Consider the following 12,683-nt stretch of genomic DNA (forward strand, 5'->3'; position numbering starts at 1 on the left):
TACAAATGTGATAAAATATTGAGTACTTTTACATGTAGATTGTTATTTTAACCAATAGCATCTAATATGGAAAAGGATTCTACTATACTTGTAAATGTAAGCACATATTTCTAGTAACATGCCTGCAGTTATATCATAAATATAATTCCTAGCTTATGTACAATACATTTACATAAATTGATATTTTGCAGGCAAAACAAAAATAGTTAAAATGCTCTTTTATCTTGGTGTCTGTTACCCTCACTGAAGCCTTTATAAAGTCAGATGCCAGAGGAATGCTAATTCGATTTCTCAGGATATCTTTATTATTCTAGTAATTACATTCTGCTAACATCTTACAGACTTTTATTGATTTGCACCTAAAACACTATCGATTGAAAAGGTGTTACTTCCACGAATGATGGGGAGATGAACACTAAACTGGAAGTGTCCGTAACCTTTTCCCCACCGGGGTCATCTAAGGAATATGATGTTTGTTCTCTTTGGCTGTAGCATCTTTGTTGTGCTTATCTCTTATTTATGGACGAATGGATGGAGAGGAGGAAGACTAAATCGATCCAGATAAGAAAGTACCTGGAGCTATCCTTGAAAGAAAAGATCTAGCTGAAGGAAGGGTGTTGAAAATGGAAGTAAGAGAGCAAGGGTGCTGGGTGGGGAGGGGACTGGAGAAGGAGGGAGGGGAGATGACCACGTGATGTGGGATTTGGATGAAATTGATGGGTTAACAAGATTTTGAGAACGAGAGACTCTGTGTGTGTGTTGTGTTATGTGATATAATGCCCCCTCACCTGCTCTTCAAGACACTTCAGTCTTACATTTTAATGCTTCTGGAATCAGTTTTTATTTCTGCTGAAAGTGACATTTTATGTTGATGAGCCTTAGTGAGTAGGCAGGAAGGGGTCAGTTTTATTGAAGTTATATTTGTATTTGAAGTAGGATGAGATATAAAATACGACATGAGAAATAAATGCAAGAGAAAGGTACTTTTAATTTTGGCATTACCCAGAATGCATTTGTCTTGGAGATATACAGTATTGGCAGCTGTGTCACAAATATGATATCAGTCCTCCCTTTACCACAAAGAATTATTGAGTACTGATCACTTTCTAAATTCCAAGTAATTTCTAGTAGGTTTGTTATTACATGTAGAAATTCACAAAGTATAAGAATTTAGATGTTTAAATTATTATTTTTATTTAGTATTTTCATCATCTATTTAGGGGGTCAGAGAAGGAGATTAATACTTTTATTGCAAAGTGCTTAATAATCAATTGCGTGCTTAATATTCAATTGTTTACTTAATTCTCTTGACAACCAAGAGATTTAGGTGATTTAGGTGGTGTTATTTTCCCGATTTCCTGAGACAATTGTGGTATAGAAATGATAATTTGCCCAAAGATTGTCAGCTAGTGAACAGTGGGGCAGGGTTCAAAATCACGTCCATCTCATACCCAGCCCACCTCCAAAGTGCTAGAGTTCTCTTCTCATCACAGTAACATTGCCTGACCTGAGCATTTTTTTGAGGGGGGGGGGTGCTCAGAGTACTGCTTTTAATTTTCCTAGGATTTGGCAGTCTTTTGAGTTCTGTGATAGCTTGCTTTTTCTTATCACACACAGCTGTTCCGTTTTGTTTTCAACATTTGGAGGCAGCTTTAACCTAGGCTTTCTGCACACTTGAACATCTGGGCCTGGGTTTGTCTAAGGCGGGCTTGTACAGTTGCTCAGGTTGGCAGATGCAGGATAGAGAATGTCAACATGGTGGCAGCAAGGGTGAACATGGAACCAGAAGAAAAAATCATATCCAAGTTTTACCACTGGCTTGTCAGCCCTCTCACATTGTCTGTCTGTTTGCTGAGGCACCCCTGCTTTGCCCAGGAATTCTCTCAGCTTGGTGGCTGTCACCGGGGCCACCACTCACCACCCTTCTCTTAAAGAAGGTTGGATTAGGGAAAAGTTGAGTGGAGACTGTAATAAAAATTGGGTGGGTTGCTTCTCCTCAGCCAACGTTCATTTAGGAAGAGGAAGAATCTTCAATATCTACATAGGTCTGGTCAGGGGGGACCTAAGCACAACCCTTCAAAATGTCAGGCAGTTCTCTGGGGAATTTAATCAACACTTTATTTCGATTTTTATTATTTAGGAAGTATTTTTCAAAAAGCAAATGACTCAGTTTCTCACTGTGCTCCTTGCTCCCTCTTTAGTCATTCGAAATGCATGTGCACTGATATTTTCATGAATAAAACATCCAGTTATTCTATCTATCTAACGACAATTAAAAAATGCAACCCTTTGCAGTCATATAGAACTTGACAGATACTAATGACTTCACATTTTTCTCCTTGATTCTGAAAATGATCCTGATATGGACAAGGTAGCATCTCGCCATTTTACAGATGCTGAATTAGAGACGCAGAGAGGAAAAGCGACCTGACCAAGGTCAGTTGGTAAGAGAGTAAAGATGAGAACTCAGAGCCTCAGAATCCTCCTCCTGGGCCCTGGCCTCAGGCTCTCTGTCCTTGTTAGTCTACACTGCGGTTAGGGGAGGTGACTCACACTGGAGGGCCACTCTGCATGGTCCACTGCTCCACGTACCCCACTGGCCACCTATGTAAGGTGTAATCCAAATGGTTCCAGACTAGCAGCATCAGTACCACCTGGGCGCTTGTTAGAAATGCAAACTCATGGGGCCCATCCCAGATCCACAGAATTAGGACCTCTGGGAGTGGGATCTGCTGTTCCCAAGTGCTGCTGATGCTCAGTGAAGTCTGAGAAGCATTTAAACTAAAGGACACCCTGGCTGGATTGGCTGAAGGAAGAGATCAGTCAAATATTGAAATTTTGCAGTCTTGGGTGGACCTCAGTACTTCCTAATTGATGTTCTTAGTATATCATTATGTGCTGTCTTGTAACATTGCAGGGTAGTGTAATAAAGTTGTTAAAATAGTCAAGACTTTTCTATTTATAAATGACTATTATTGGTATTATTTTTTTTGAATGTACAAGTCTTGTTTTCTTCAAAAGACTAAATTCTCCAGGGGAGAGGACTATGTTTATATTCTCACAATACCTAGCACAGGCTTCAGAACACAGTAGGTGTTCGAATCTATTTTATGTTAGTTAATATTGTTAACTATTAATGACTTTAGACTGAAGGCAAATAAATGTTTGGGTGTGTCTTTCCCCACTTGTACATATGGGATTACAGGACAGTGGAGTAAGTGCTAAACTTTATTATATATGTCATTATAATCATATCTAAAATATATTAAATACATATATTTATAAATATATATCTTTATTAGACTTGTGTTCTGGCCCTGGCTCTGAAGCTCACCACATGTATACCACAGAGTAACATGTGTACTATGCCCATCTCATAAGGATTATATGAAGATTGAAAAGGATGGAGTGGGTGAATATTTTTGAAGAACTACAAGGTCCCAAATAGATTGTGCCATCTAATTTATCTTTTGAACATTTTTATATCTTCTATGTTTGTCTGCTCTTTTTTTTTTTTTTGACTATAAAAGGAAAAAGTAGGTCTGAAGCAGGATGAAAAGATGACTTTTTTAAAGTGACAGGAGTCTTGGATCAGGTAATCTGTGCTGACTCTGGTAATTTTTCATGTGTTGAACAATGATTAGGAGAAGGATGCTAACTGGCGCTTTTCAGATAAAGCTGAAGATTTAAACAATAGGTATTAGTGTTAGGAATAAAGATGAACCATGCAGTGGGAAAGACAGTTGTGTTCTGAAGGAGGGTTCCAGGGAGGCGGCAGGGACTCGGGCCTCAGTTCAACTGCCTGAGATTGTTCGTACCTCCCTCTTGGAGCCTGGAAGCGAAGACAAGCGACATGGCCATGAGAGTCTCTGGTCTGTTTGGCAACAGTCAATATATTATAGGTTGAGCCTCATCACATGAGATGGTTTCTATTCACTTGGAAGCCCAAACGGAAAGACTATTCTTAGGTTCCTGTGAGCAGTTCCCTTGAATGGAAATTAAACTTTATGGCTGTAGTTCATAGGAAAAAAAATCTGCCAAAAGAGGGAGCAGGATGCTAATAAAAATTTAAACTTTAAAATGCTCTCCTGGACAAGTATTTGTGGGACTAAGTTTAGATAAATCCCATCCATTTCTTTATCTTGATGTAAAGACATACAACCAAAAGATTGACAGATTCAGATTACTGATGACCCATTGTCATACTAAGTACTTGTATTAATGGATGATGTACAAACTCTAACATCCCAAGTACAGTTATTCCAGAAGAATAACTGCTGAATAAGCTCTCACAGGCATTGCTTTATGATTTTGGTTAAAAAACAAATCAGTTCCAGACAATATTATTTTTAATGTACTATACAAGAACTGTAATTATCTATTTCTGTTCACAAAAACAAACTTTTGGAATCTTGCAATTTTTCAAGCATTAAATATTTTAATGTGGAGGTCAACAAAATTACAAATGAGAAAAAATTTAAAATTTTGGTTATGGTTTTATAGTATAATGTGTGGCTTATTAAGTACAATTCCTGGAGAAGCTATATTTCCAGAGACTAGCAAAATGATTGCTGAAATGCATTAATTAACCTTTACATTCTCATAAAAGTGTTTTGTGAGAAGAAATGTACACAAAATGTTATCTTTAATCATGCCTAATAAAAATGGGTTATATAAACACAGGTTTTACTACTGCAAATGTCTCCTTGATAAATGGCAGGACATGATTCCCTTATTAAAAGATAATTAAAAAGGTTTCACAGGGGATCCAGAGCCTTCCCACACAGGATCCTGCCTGCCTGCTTTTGAGGTAATAAGATTAGAGTTTTGAAGTAATATCTAATGATTATATTAAATGTGGATGCCTGGGCTGGATATCTCTTAGTTCTAGATTTAAAAATAAAATATTTATATTAAATATCTAGGGTCTACAGAAGGAGCTAGGGATGCATTTGAAATGCTCTAACTAGGATGATACTGATAATCCTTCCTCTTAGTTAGGCCTTCAGAGAGACATGGGTCCGTACATTACAGCCCCCAAGGTCTCAGAGCTCTCTTTCCTCAAAAGCCTAAATCATGGCAGTTATTTTAATGAGCCCTGTGTTACCTATTGAAACTAGTCATCGATCTGAAGGCACTTCCTCTTCAGTGTGAGTCTGTGTTGAGAAAGGATGAGACCATCAGGAGTGTTCAACAAAATGGCGGTATCCCTGGTTCGACCTCCATGGTGGGAACCTCTGATATGGAACAGATGGAAGAGTAGCCAGTATTGGTTAAAGGCTTGGAATCTGGAGCCAGAGGGCCTGGGCCCAAATTCTGGATCTAACTGTGTGACCTTGGGCAAGTCACTCCACCTCTCTGCATCTCAGTTTCCTCATCTGTAATAGTACCTACTTTTTAGGATTACTGGATGATTAATACAGTTAATATGCGCAAAGTGCTTAGTGCCTAGCACGTTATATGTGCTAAATAAGGGTTAAGTCAATAAATAAAAGCCACTTCTGACAGACATTGAAACTGATGTCTATGCCAGAAAACTGATTCTTGAAGGAAAGCAATTATCACAGGACAATTGTTGGTTGAAGGAGCACTCAAAAAAAATTTTGGCTCAGTCTCTAAGGTCCTCAAGTTTAGATTTTTGTTATCTCCAAATGAGCTATACAGACATGCAGCCACAACAGACAGCTGTGATTAAACGTTTAAAACACACGACTTTTATACTTCGGTCCTAGCATGTTTTCTTTTTTAAAAATGTACCACAAGTTGCAAAAATGGAAAGTTCCCTAGCTTTTGAGGCCCTGAAATGAATAGTTAAAACAACACGAACAAAGAAATGGGTAACCTTGAGGCTTAATCCAGCCTCATGTTGAATAACACCATATCCTATGAACTCTGTGGCCAATTTTACTCGGGACCAGGTTTTTAGTGCCCTATTTGGGAAATAGTAAATTTCTAATTTGAGATATTTCATGCATAGCATCATTTTTGCAGGATAGCATTCCCAGAAATGTGGTAATGTTTGCGTGGTCGAGAGGAAAGACATATTATATTTTTGATGATATCTCTTGAAGACCCATTTTTTTCCCTTTCAGTTGACTTTCTTAGGAAGTTAGTGTCGAACAGTGGAGGTCCTTTATTGGCTTAAGTAAGCAGAAAAGACATGCATACTCAGTTTTCAAATCTACAATCATACGCAACAAATGATTTTCTCATGTCGTATCTGGGAAGAAATACTCTGTTACAATAATTTGGTAAGTAACAAGCATGGACTGTACTGAGAGACAATTTTAGTGCTGTTCAATCCTCTTTTAATTTCTTCGGTATGTGGAGTATTTGCAGCGAATTAGCTGTATGGTGAGTGGGATTGCAGACTTTTGCACGTTATTCCACAACTAAAAGGTTGTGAGTCAAACTTTTCGTTCTGCATATTGTTTTGTAAATAACAGTAAGCCAGCAATATTGACTTATCATCCTTCTCGACTCAACCACAAGCCACATTCATTTTTTCTTACACACACACACACATACACACACACAGAGCCAAACTCTTATTTTCCACATTTCTCTTGAAGGTCTTCTGCTGAGTCCTGCAATATGAATATATTTTTAAAATTCCAATTAAGAGAGTGATGGCACACAACACATAACTCCCAAAGGAATAAAATCCCTAAGTGGATGAGTTTGAAAGTGAAATATTTTGCAAAGATTGCCGTGGATTTGAAAATATTAAGACGTAACACGAGGGCTTATTGTGGGAGGTACATGCATGTCACAGTTTTATATTTCTATAACTGATATGTCTACTGGTTGGAGGCAGCAGCATCTTGGAGCTTGGAAGGAATGCAGAATGTCTGGACTCAGTCAGACCAACTATATCAGAATTTGCATTTTAACGAAAACCACAGGTAATTCATATGCCCATTAAAGATTGAGGAACAGAGTCATTTGAAACTCTTAAATGTTTTAGAGATGGATTATAGTTACAGGAAATATAAGAGAAAAAGAATTGCACACCAATGCAAATATGAAAAATTCCACTTTTGATGATCCTAAAAATCAGTTTATGCCTGTTTTTTGGTAGCACTCCTTAGTGTGGCATTGTATCTACCCGTTTGCCCTTCTAGCCTGCAAGCTCCCAGAAGGCGGACACCGACAGTCAGGTGTGTCTCCAACATCAAGCACATTTTAAATAAATGAATAAGTTAACAATGTTTTTGTTTAATTTATTCCTTTATTTAAACATTAAAACATTCTGTTCCTAAATAATTTTGCTATTACTACCGGCCATCTTCTACTATTTATCTACTATGAATACCCAAAAGTAACATATGGTATTATAATAACAATGTAATGAAACTAGAAAATAAAATCATAAGAAAATAATTAGCTGGGGCCTACATCTACTTCCAGATTATGAAGTTCACTCATTTCATCTTGTCTCCTTGAAAAGGTGCACAAGCCCTTTTCATCCACTAGGACATTAAGCATGGCATTAACTTACTGAATAAGCAATTGACTGTTACAGATTAAGAAAAACGGTTTTATTAAATAGCTAGTATTTGAAACTGGGTTTAAATCAATCCTCTTCTGCTTTAGAGAACTTGGTCGCCCTCTAGTGGGGTGAAAAATTAATGCAGACTCCAAGGTTTTCCAATCGAGAGAACTAGGAAAGAGAACAAGCCTCCATTCTGGAAACATCTGGGTCACCGGCTAATTTGGTATTCTCTTGTTGTCTGGCAAATTTCTTGAATTTTTAATATAAGGTCACAGATCCTGTGACAACAGAATAGGTGTATTTTTCCAAAACCAAAGAGGAGATTGTGTGAGCTGGAGTTCAATAGCAGAAGCTTGGGGTGACCACACCCAAAGCAGGTAGCCACCTGCTCGGAGGCCAGCTTCCTGCAGCCTTGTGTGAGCAGGGAGCTAGCTAATGGGGCGGAGTAGGGGATATAGACAGTCCTAGTCAGTTGGAGTGAAAAACAATGGTGATTGAGAAATCAGGAATTTTCCTAAAGATGGTCTGGATTCAATGGCAAAAATCTTCAATTAAATATGTAATTGATTCATCTTCCATTTCATTTTAATTATACAGGTTGAACTTAAAATTCTGCTTGAAAGCAACTACGAGAGACTCACAGAATTAGGTAACTATTTTGATTCTAAATTGCAGGGAAGAAAACTATTTTATTGTGTGACTTGGCTTTATGGCACTCTGAGAGGACATTTCTTGACTCTGAGTAAAATGCATCCTCTTGCAGCATTTTCCTCCCTGAGAACCAGCTATCTGATGGAAGACATACTGTGCCAAATGATCAAACGCTTATTCCACAATCCATCCACTAATAATTTTTTTAAAAACCCCTGAAAGTAAGTAAAAGAGCTTTTAACACAACAAATAAAATCCTGCTAAAAATGTTAATGACTAAGGGCAGAGGCAATTGCTCTAACAATAAAAATACTCCCCTCCCCCTTAGAATAGAATAATTTACTACAAATCTGCAAGTCACATCACAAAACCAGTGTTAATTTTGACTAAACAAAGTTCTAGATTTTAATATTACAAGCTATCCAATCTTATTTGTCATTTTTAAATATATTTTCTTTCAGAGAATTTTACAATGCATAGACAACTACCACCAGGTGTAGTAATTTATATCATCATACTAGCTACTTGCATTGGGCTACAAGGGGTCACATAATGCTTATTGCAGGCTCCACTTACGCATCTGGTAAGAATTATACATATAAGACTGAACGATAAGCTAATGCTGTTTCTCTTTCAATTTTATTCTGAAATCCTGACCAAATCTTTTTCTTTTCATTTCTAGTTATTTATATACCCACTTAGAAGGTGTCCACTTCATTAGAGAAGATAGTGGAGAATATTATATGCACCTAGTATAATCATGCAGAATACAATAATTGTTTAATGAGTCAGGAAAAAGCACCCGCTCTGCTGATTAATTGATTATGCCTTGCAACTGGAATGATTTCAAAATCCATTATTTTAATATTGCAGAGGTTGTGCTTCTTTTCATGATTTGCAAATGCTGCTTACTCATGGCAGAAAGGATCCTTGCCATTTATCGTATTTGGGGTGGGATTTTTATTAATGGGATGATGGCTACCATTTCACCATCCGTGTTTCTGTGCAGAATTGAGACTGTATCAAGAATCAGCAATTGGAAGAACAGTTTAAAAAAAATTTTGTTAAAATTTTGTGCATAACCTATATTTACAGACATAACCTTACGGAATCCACGGTGAAGATCCTAACATCTCAATTATATATGTATATTTTCACCCACTGCAGCCACAAACAATTCTCTGCGGAGAATTTTCCAGCAATCTTTGGCGCACAAGCCCTTCCCTTAGCAAGCACCTAGACATATATCCGACTCACATGAACATGCATAACCCCAACAGGAACCGCAACATATTTGCTTTATAGCGTAAAACGAAGCACCACTAGAGAAAGGATTCTTTTTTGGGGTGAGGGGAGGGTGGAGCAGGAGGAAGAAAAGTGAGTGCAACAAGGGTTAATCAAATGCAAGCTGGACCTTTTGAACAAATAGGGCCACTGAGTCATGAATAATAATAATAATGACTTGAAATAAAAACAATAATCCTGATGATGACGATGAGTTTGTAGCCGCCCTCCTGCAGCAGCAACCTCTCGGTGCGGGTGCAGAGGGCACAGCGACATCGCCCCCATCCCCCACGCTCAGAACCTTTCTGGACTTGCGGGTGAACCGCGAGTTGCGGGAAGCGAGGGTAGCTCGGGACACTGCGCAGAAACCTGTCTCGCGGGTTGCACCCGCGGGGCGAGCGCCCGGCCCGGGGGCGGGGAGCGCAGGGCGCGGCGCGGGGCTCTGCAGGGCTGGCCGCCTTCCACGCGCCGGCTCGCCACGTGCGCCCCCAACCGGCCAGCGGCATCGCGGCCGGGCCCCAGCTGGGAGGGGTGGGGCCGAGCCGCGCCTCGCTCGAGGGGCGAGGGTCCCTCCCGGAGAGCCCATCCAAGGGGTCTCCGTCCCGGGAAAGCGTAGAGAACAGAGTGTGGGGGGTGGGCTTCGGCTGGGGGCCAACAGCCTCCAGCTCCGCGGGCTGCGGGAGGGCGAAAAGAGAAACCCTTCCCCGCGCCCCTGGGAAGGGGTCACCTCTGCGGTGTCGCGGCCGGCTGGGGTGGGGCCGCGCCTTTGTGTGGCCGGGCGGGGCTCGAGCCAGCCTTTCTGCAGAGCCCCTCGCTTGGCTGGGAGGGGCTCGGCGTCGGGACTCGCAGCAACGCCTCGTGTCTGCACAACATCAAGGGGTGCCCGGGCCTTTTTGGGCTGCGGGGCTGGAAAAAGGGGCGCTAGGACTGCTGACCGCTCAGCGGCCCCTCCCCAGCCCCCTTTCCTCGCCAAGTCTCGGGGAGGGTGGGGCAGGGCGGAACTGTCCAGAGCGAGCCCTTTTCTCTGCTTTATCCCTTCTCTGCATCCGGCACCGGGTCCCGGGGGCGGGGTGTTTCCAGGCGCCGCGGGACCTCGGGCCCCTCCCTGCCTGCCCACCTCAGGGCCACCGAGCGCCGGACCTTGGGGCACTGAGGCGCAAGACCGGTTGGGGATGGAGGCCCTGGATCCGGAATCTCATTTGGTCTCTCTGGGTCTCGACTGTCTCTCTGGTAGAGGCGAACCCATGAAAACTGCAAATATTTGGCCCTGACCTACGAAACGGATATTTCACGTAGCTCAATTTAAGACCTTGACCTCTTTTGTATCTCTATTATTATGTATACACGTATCCGGGTTCCAGAAGCTTTTTCTCAAACGAGTTCATAGAAGCCTTTACCTGTGTCCATGTCTAATCACTCTATGCAATGTGGTTTGGAAAAGAAAAACGTTAGCCCACTTTAACCCCCGCTGTCTGTAAAACAGAACAATGAGGCCAGGGTGGGCAAGGCGGGGGCGATGGTCAGGTTGCACTCAGTAGCTGAGCCTGGGAGTCAGGAGCGCAAAGCGCGGGGCGTGGCGCTGCCGTCCCCCCAGGGCTGGGCTCCTGGGTGTCGCGCTGCGCTCCCCACCCGGCCCCCTTTCGGCTGAGGATGCCGCACCCGGCTGGGGGAAGGGTGAGGGCGCCGGCGCGGCTCCGCACAGGGTGGGGCCGTCCGCATTGTGCGCCCAGCGCTGCAGGTGCCTCTCCCCGGGACCGCTCGTCCTCACACAAAGAAACCCCACCCCAGCGCCTGCGAAACTGCCGCCCCTCCACCCCTCCCCGCCGTGCGCTTCCCCGCCCCTGCAGCTGCCCACCCGCGCCCTCCGTGCCCTCCGGACTTCCTCTCTCCTTCCCCTCCCTGTCCCTAACACAAAGGCATCTAGGTCCCCCCACCCTCGCCCAGCGCCCTTACCTCCCCGCCCCGCGCCCCAGGATTAGCGGTTTCTCCGACGAGACAATGCCATAAAATTTGCCCGGTTCCCCACCCGCCCTCCTCCCTCGTCTCCACCCATCTTTTAAACAGCCTGGATGGGACCGCTTTGACTTTGCATTTTTCTTTTTCCTTTCTTCCACTCCCCATTCTCTTCCCCATTTCCTTTTTTTGTAAACTAGAGAAAATGAAGGACGTTACAAAGCACTTTCCAGAAGGTCCCTTAACCCCATTTAAAGCAAAAGGTTAAGGTAACACCCTCCCCCCACGATTGAGTCCTAATTTTAAATATGGAAACAGAATAAATACCCTACCCACGGGAGGGCAACTTACCTGCTTCTACCTTTTAAAAGAAATTCTTAGCTATCAGATTTCCAAGGACTTCCTCTTTGCCCTCCCCAAACCCCCAGAGCTGCCTCCGTCCTCCGGGTTCCTGTGTTACCATTAACGTCTTTTTCCCTCTAAAATATCTCCAAATGCCTTCCAAGCTCTAAGAGAGAAGGTGAGAGGTGGGCTCCAGGTCGAGCCGAGGGAGAACGAGGCGCGATGCCTTACCCATTGCCGTTTTAGCCATTGTAGAGATGTGCAGATGCTGAGCGGCGGCGAAGGCGAAGGGTCCAGCTACAGCAGCGGAGAGAGCGAGAGAGAAGACTGAATAAGGCACTGAGTCTGCAGAGTGGGACCGTGCGAGAGAAAGAGCAAGAGGCAGGAGCCCATGAATAATTATCACTCAGAAGCTCAAGCAGATTGGCTCCCCAGGTCCCCTGACATGACTCCCGCAGAGTCAGAATCTCCAAGCATTAAATATTGATCGGCCAATGGTGCTGGAGTACAAAGTACCAGAATGCAGTTTGAAATGGAAATCAGTCCTTCCCTGGCAGCTCCCCCCGTTTTGGGGGCCTGATAGTACGGTCCAAGTAGAGTGGAGCCTTAGCCCAGAAGCCTCCTAGGAGCTAAGAACTGGGCTGTGCCTACCTGGGAGCCAGCAGGCTTGACTTTGTTCACACGTTTCATTGCACAAATAGACATAAAAAAGGAGAGGGGTTCAGAGGCCTGAGAAGTCTTCACCACATGCTGACTGTTGGAAACATCTGTTTAAACGCTGTTTTCACTTGTTCGTGTTTTTTCTTTCACCTTTGGCCCTATCTTTGGTAGATTCTAGTCTCCCAGTATGACCCCATGTCTGACTATGGTGGCAACTCAGAGCAGAACTGAATTATTGTCCTTTGTTTTCCAGCAGAGGTGGACTCAGATGTTTCTGGACTCCTGGGTATTTCTCAGC

The 12,683-nt window shown here is 42.8% G+C and overlaps 1 protein-coding gene across 1 annotated transcript in view; it reads right to left on the bottom strand.

Moving 5' to 3' along the window:
* STMN2 (stathmin 2) overlaps positions 1–12,374 on the bottom strand; it is a 51,309-nt gene extending 38,935 nt beyond the window's left edge. Inside the window, exon 1 of the mRNA XM_001490291.7 lies at positions 11,957–12,374. Coding sequence (XP_001490341.2) covers positions 11,957–11,975 — 19 coding nt within the window. The 5' untranslated portion in view covers positions 11,976–12,374. The remainder of the gene's footprint in view (positions 1–11,956) is intronic.
* Positions 12,375–12,683: the final 309 nt, after the last annotated feature.

Source organism: Equus caballus, chromosome 9 (assembly GCF_041296265.1).
Source record: "Equus caballus isolate H_3958 breed thoroughbred chromosome 9, TB-T2T, whole genome shotgun sequence".
NCBI lineage: Eukaryota > Metazoa > Chordata > Mammalia > Perissodactyla > Equidae > Equus > Equus caballus.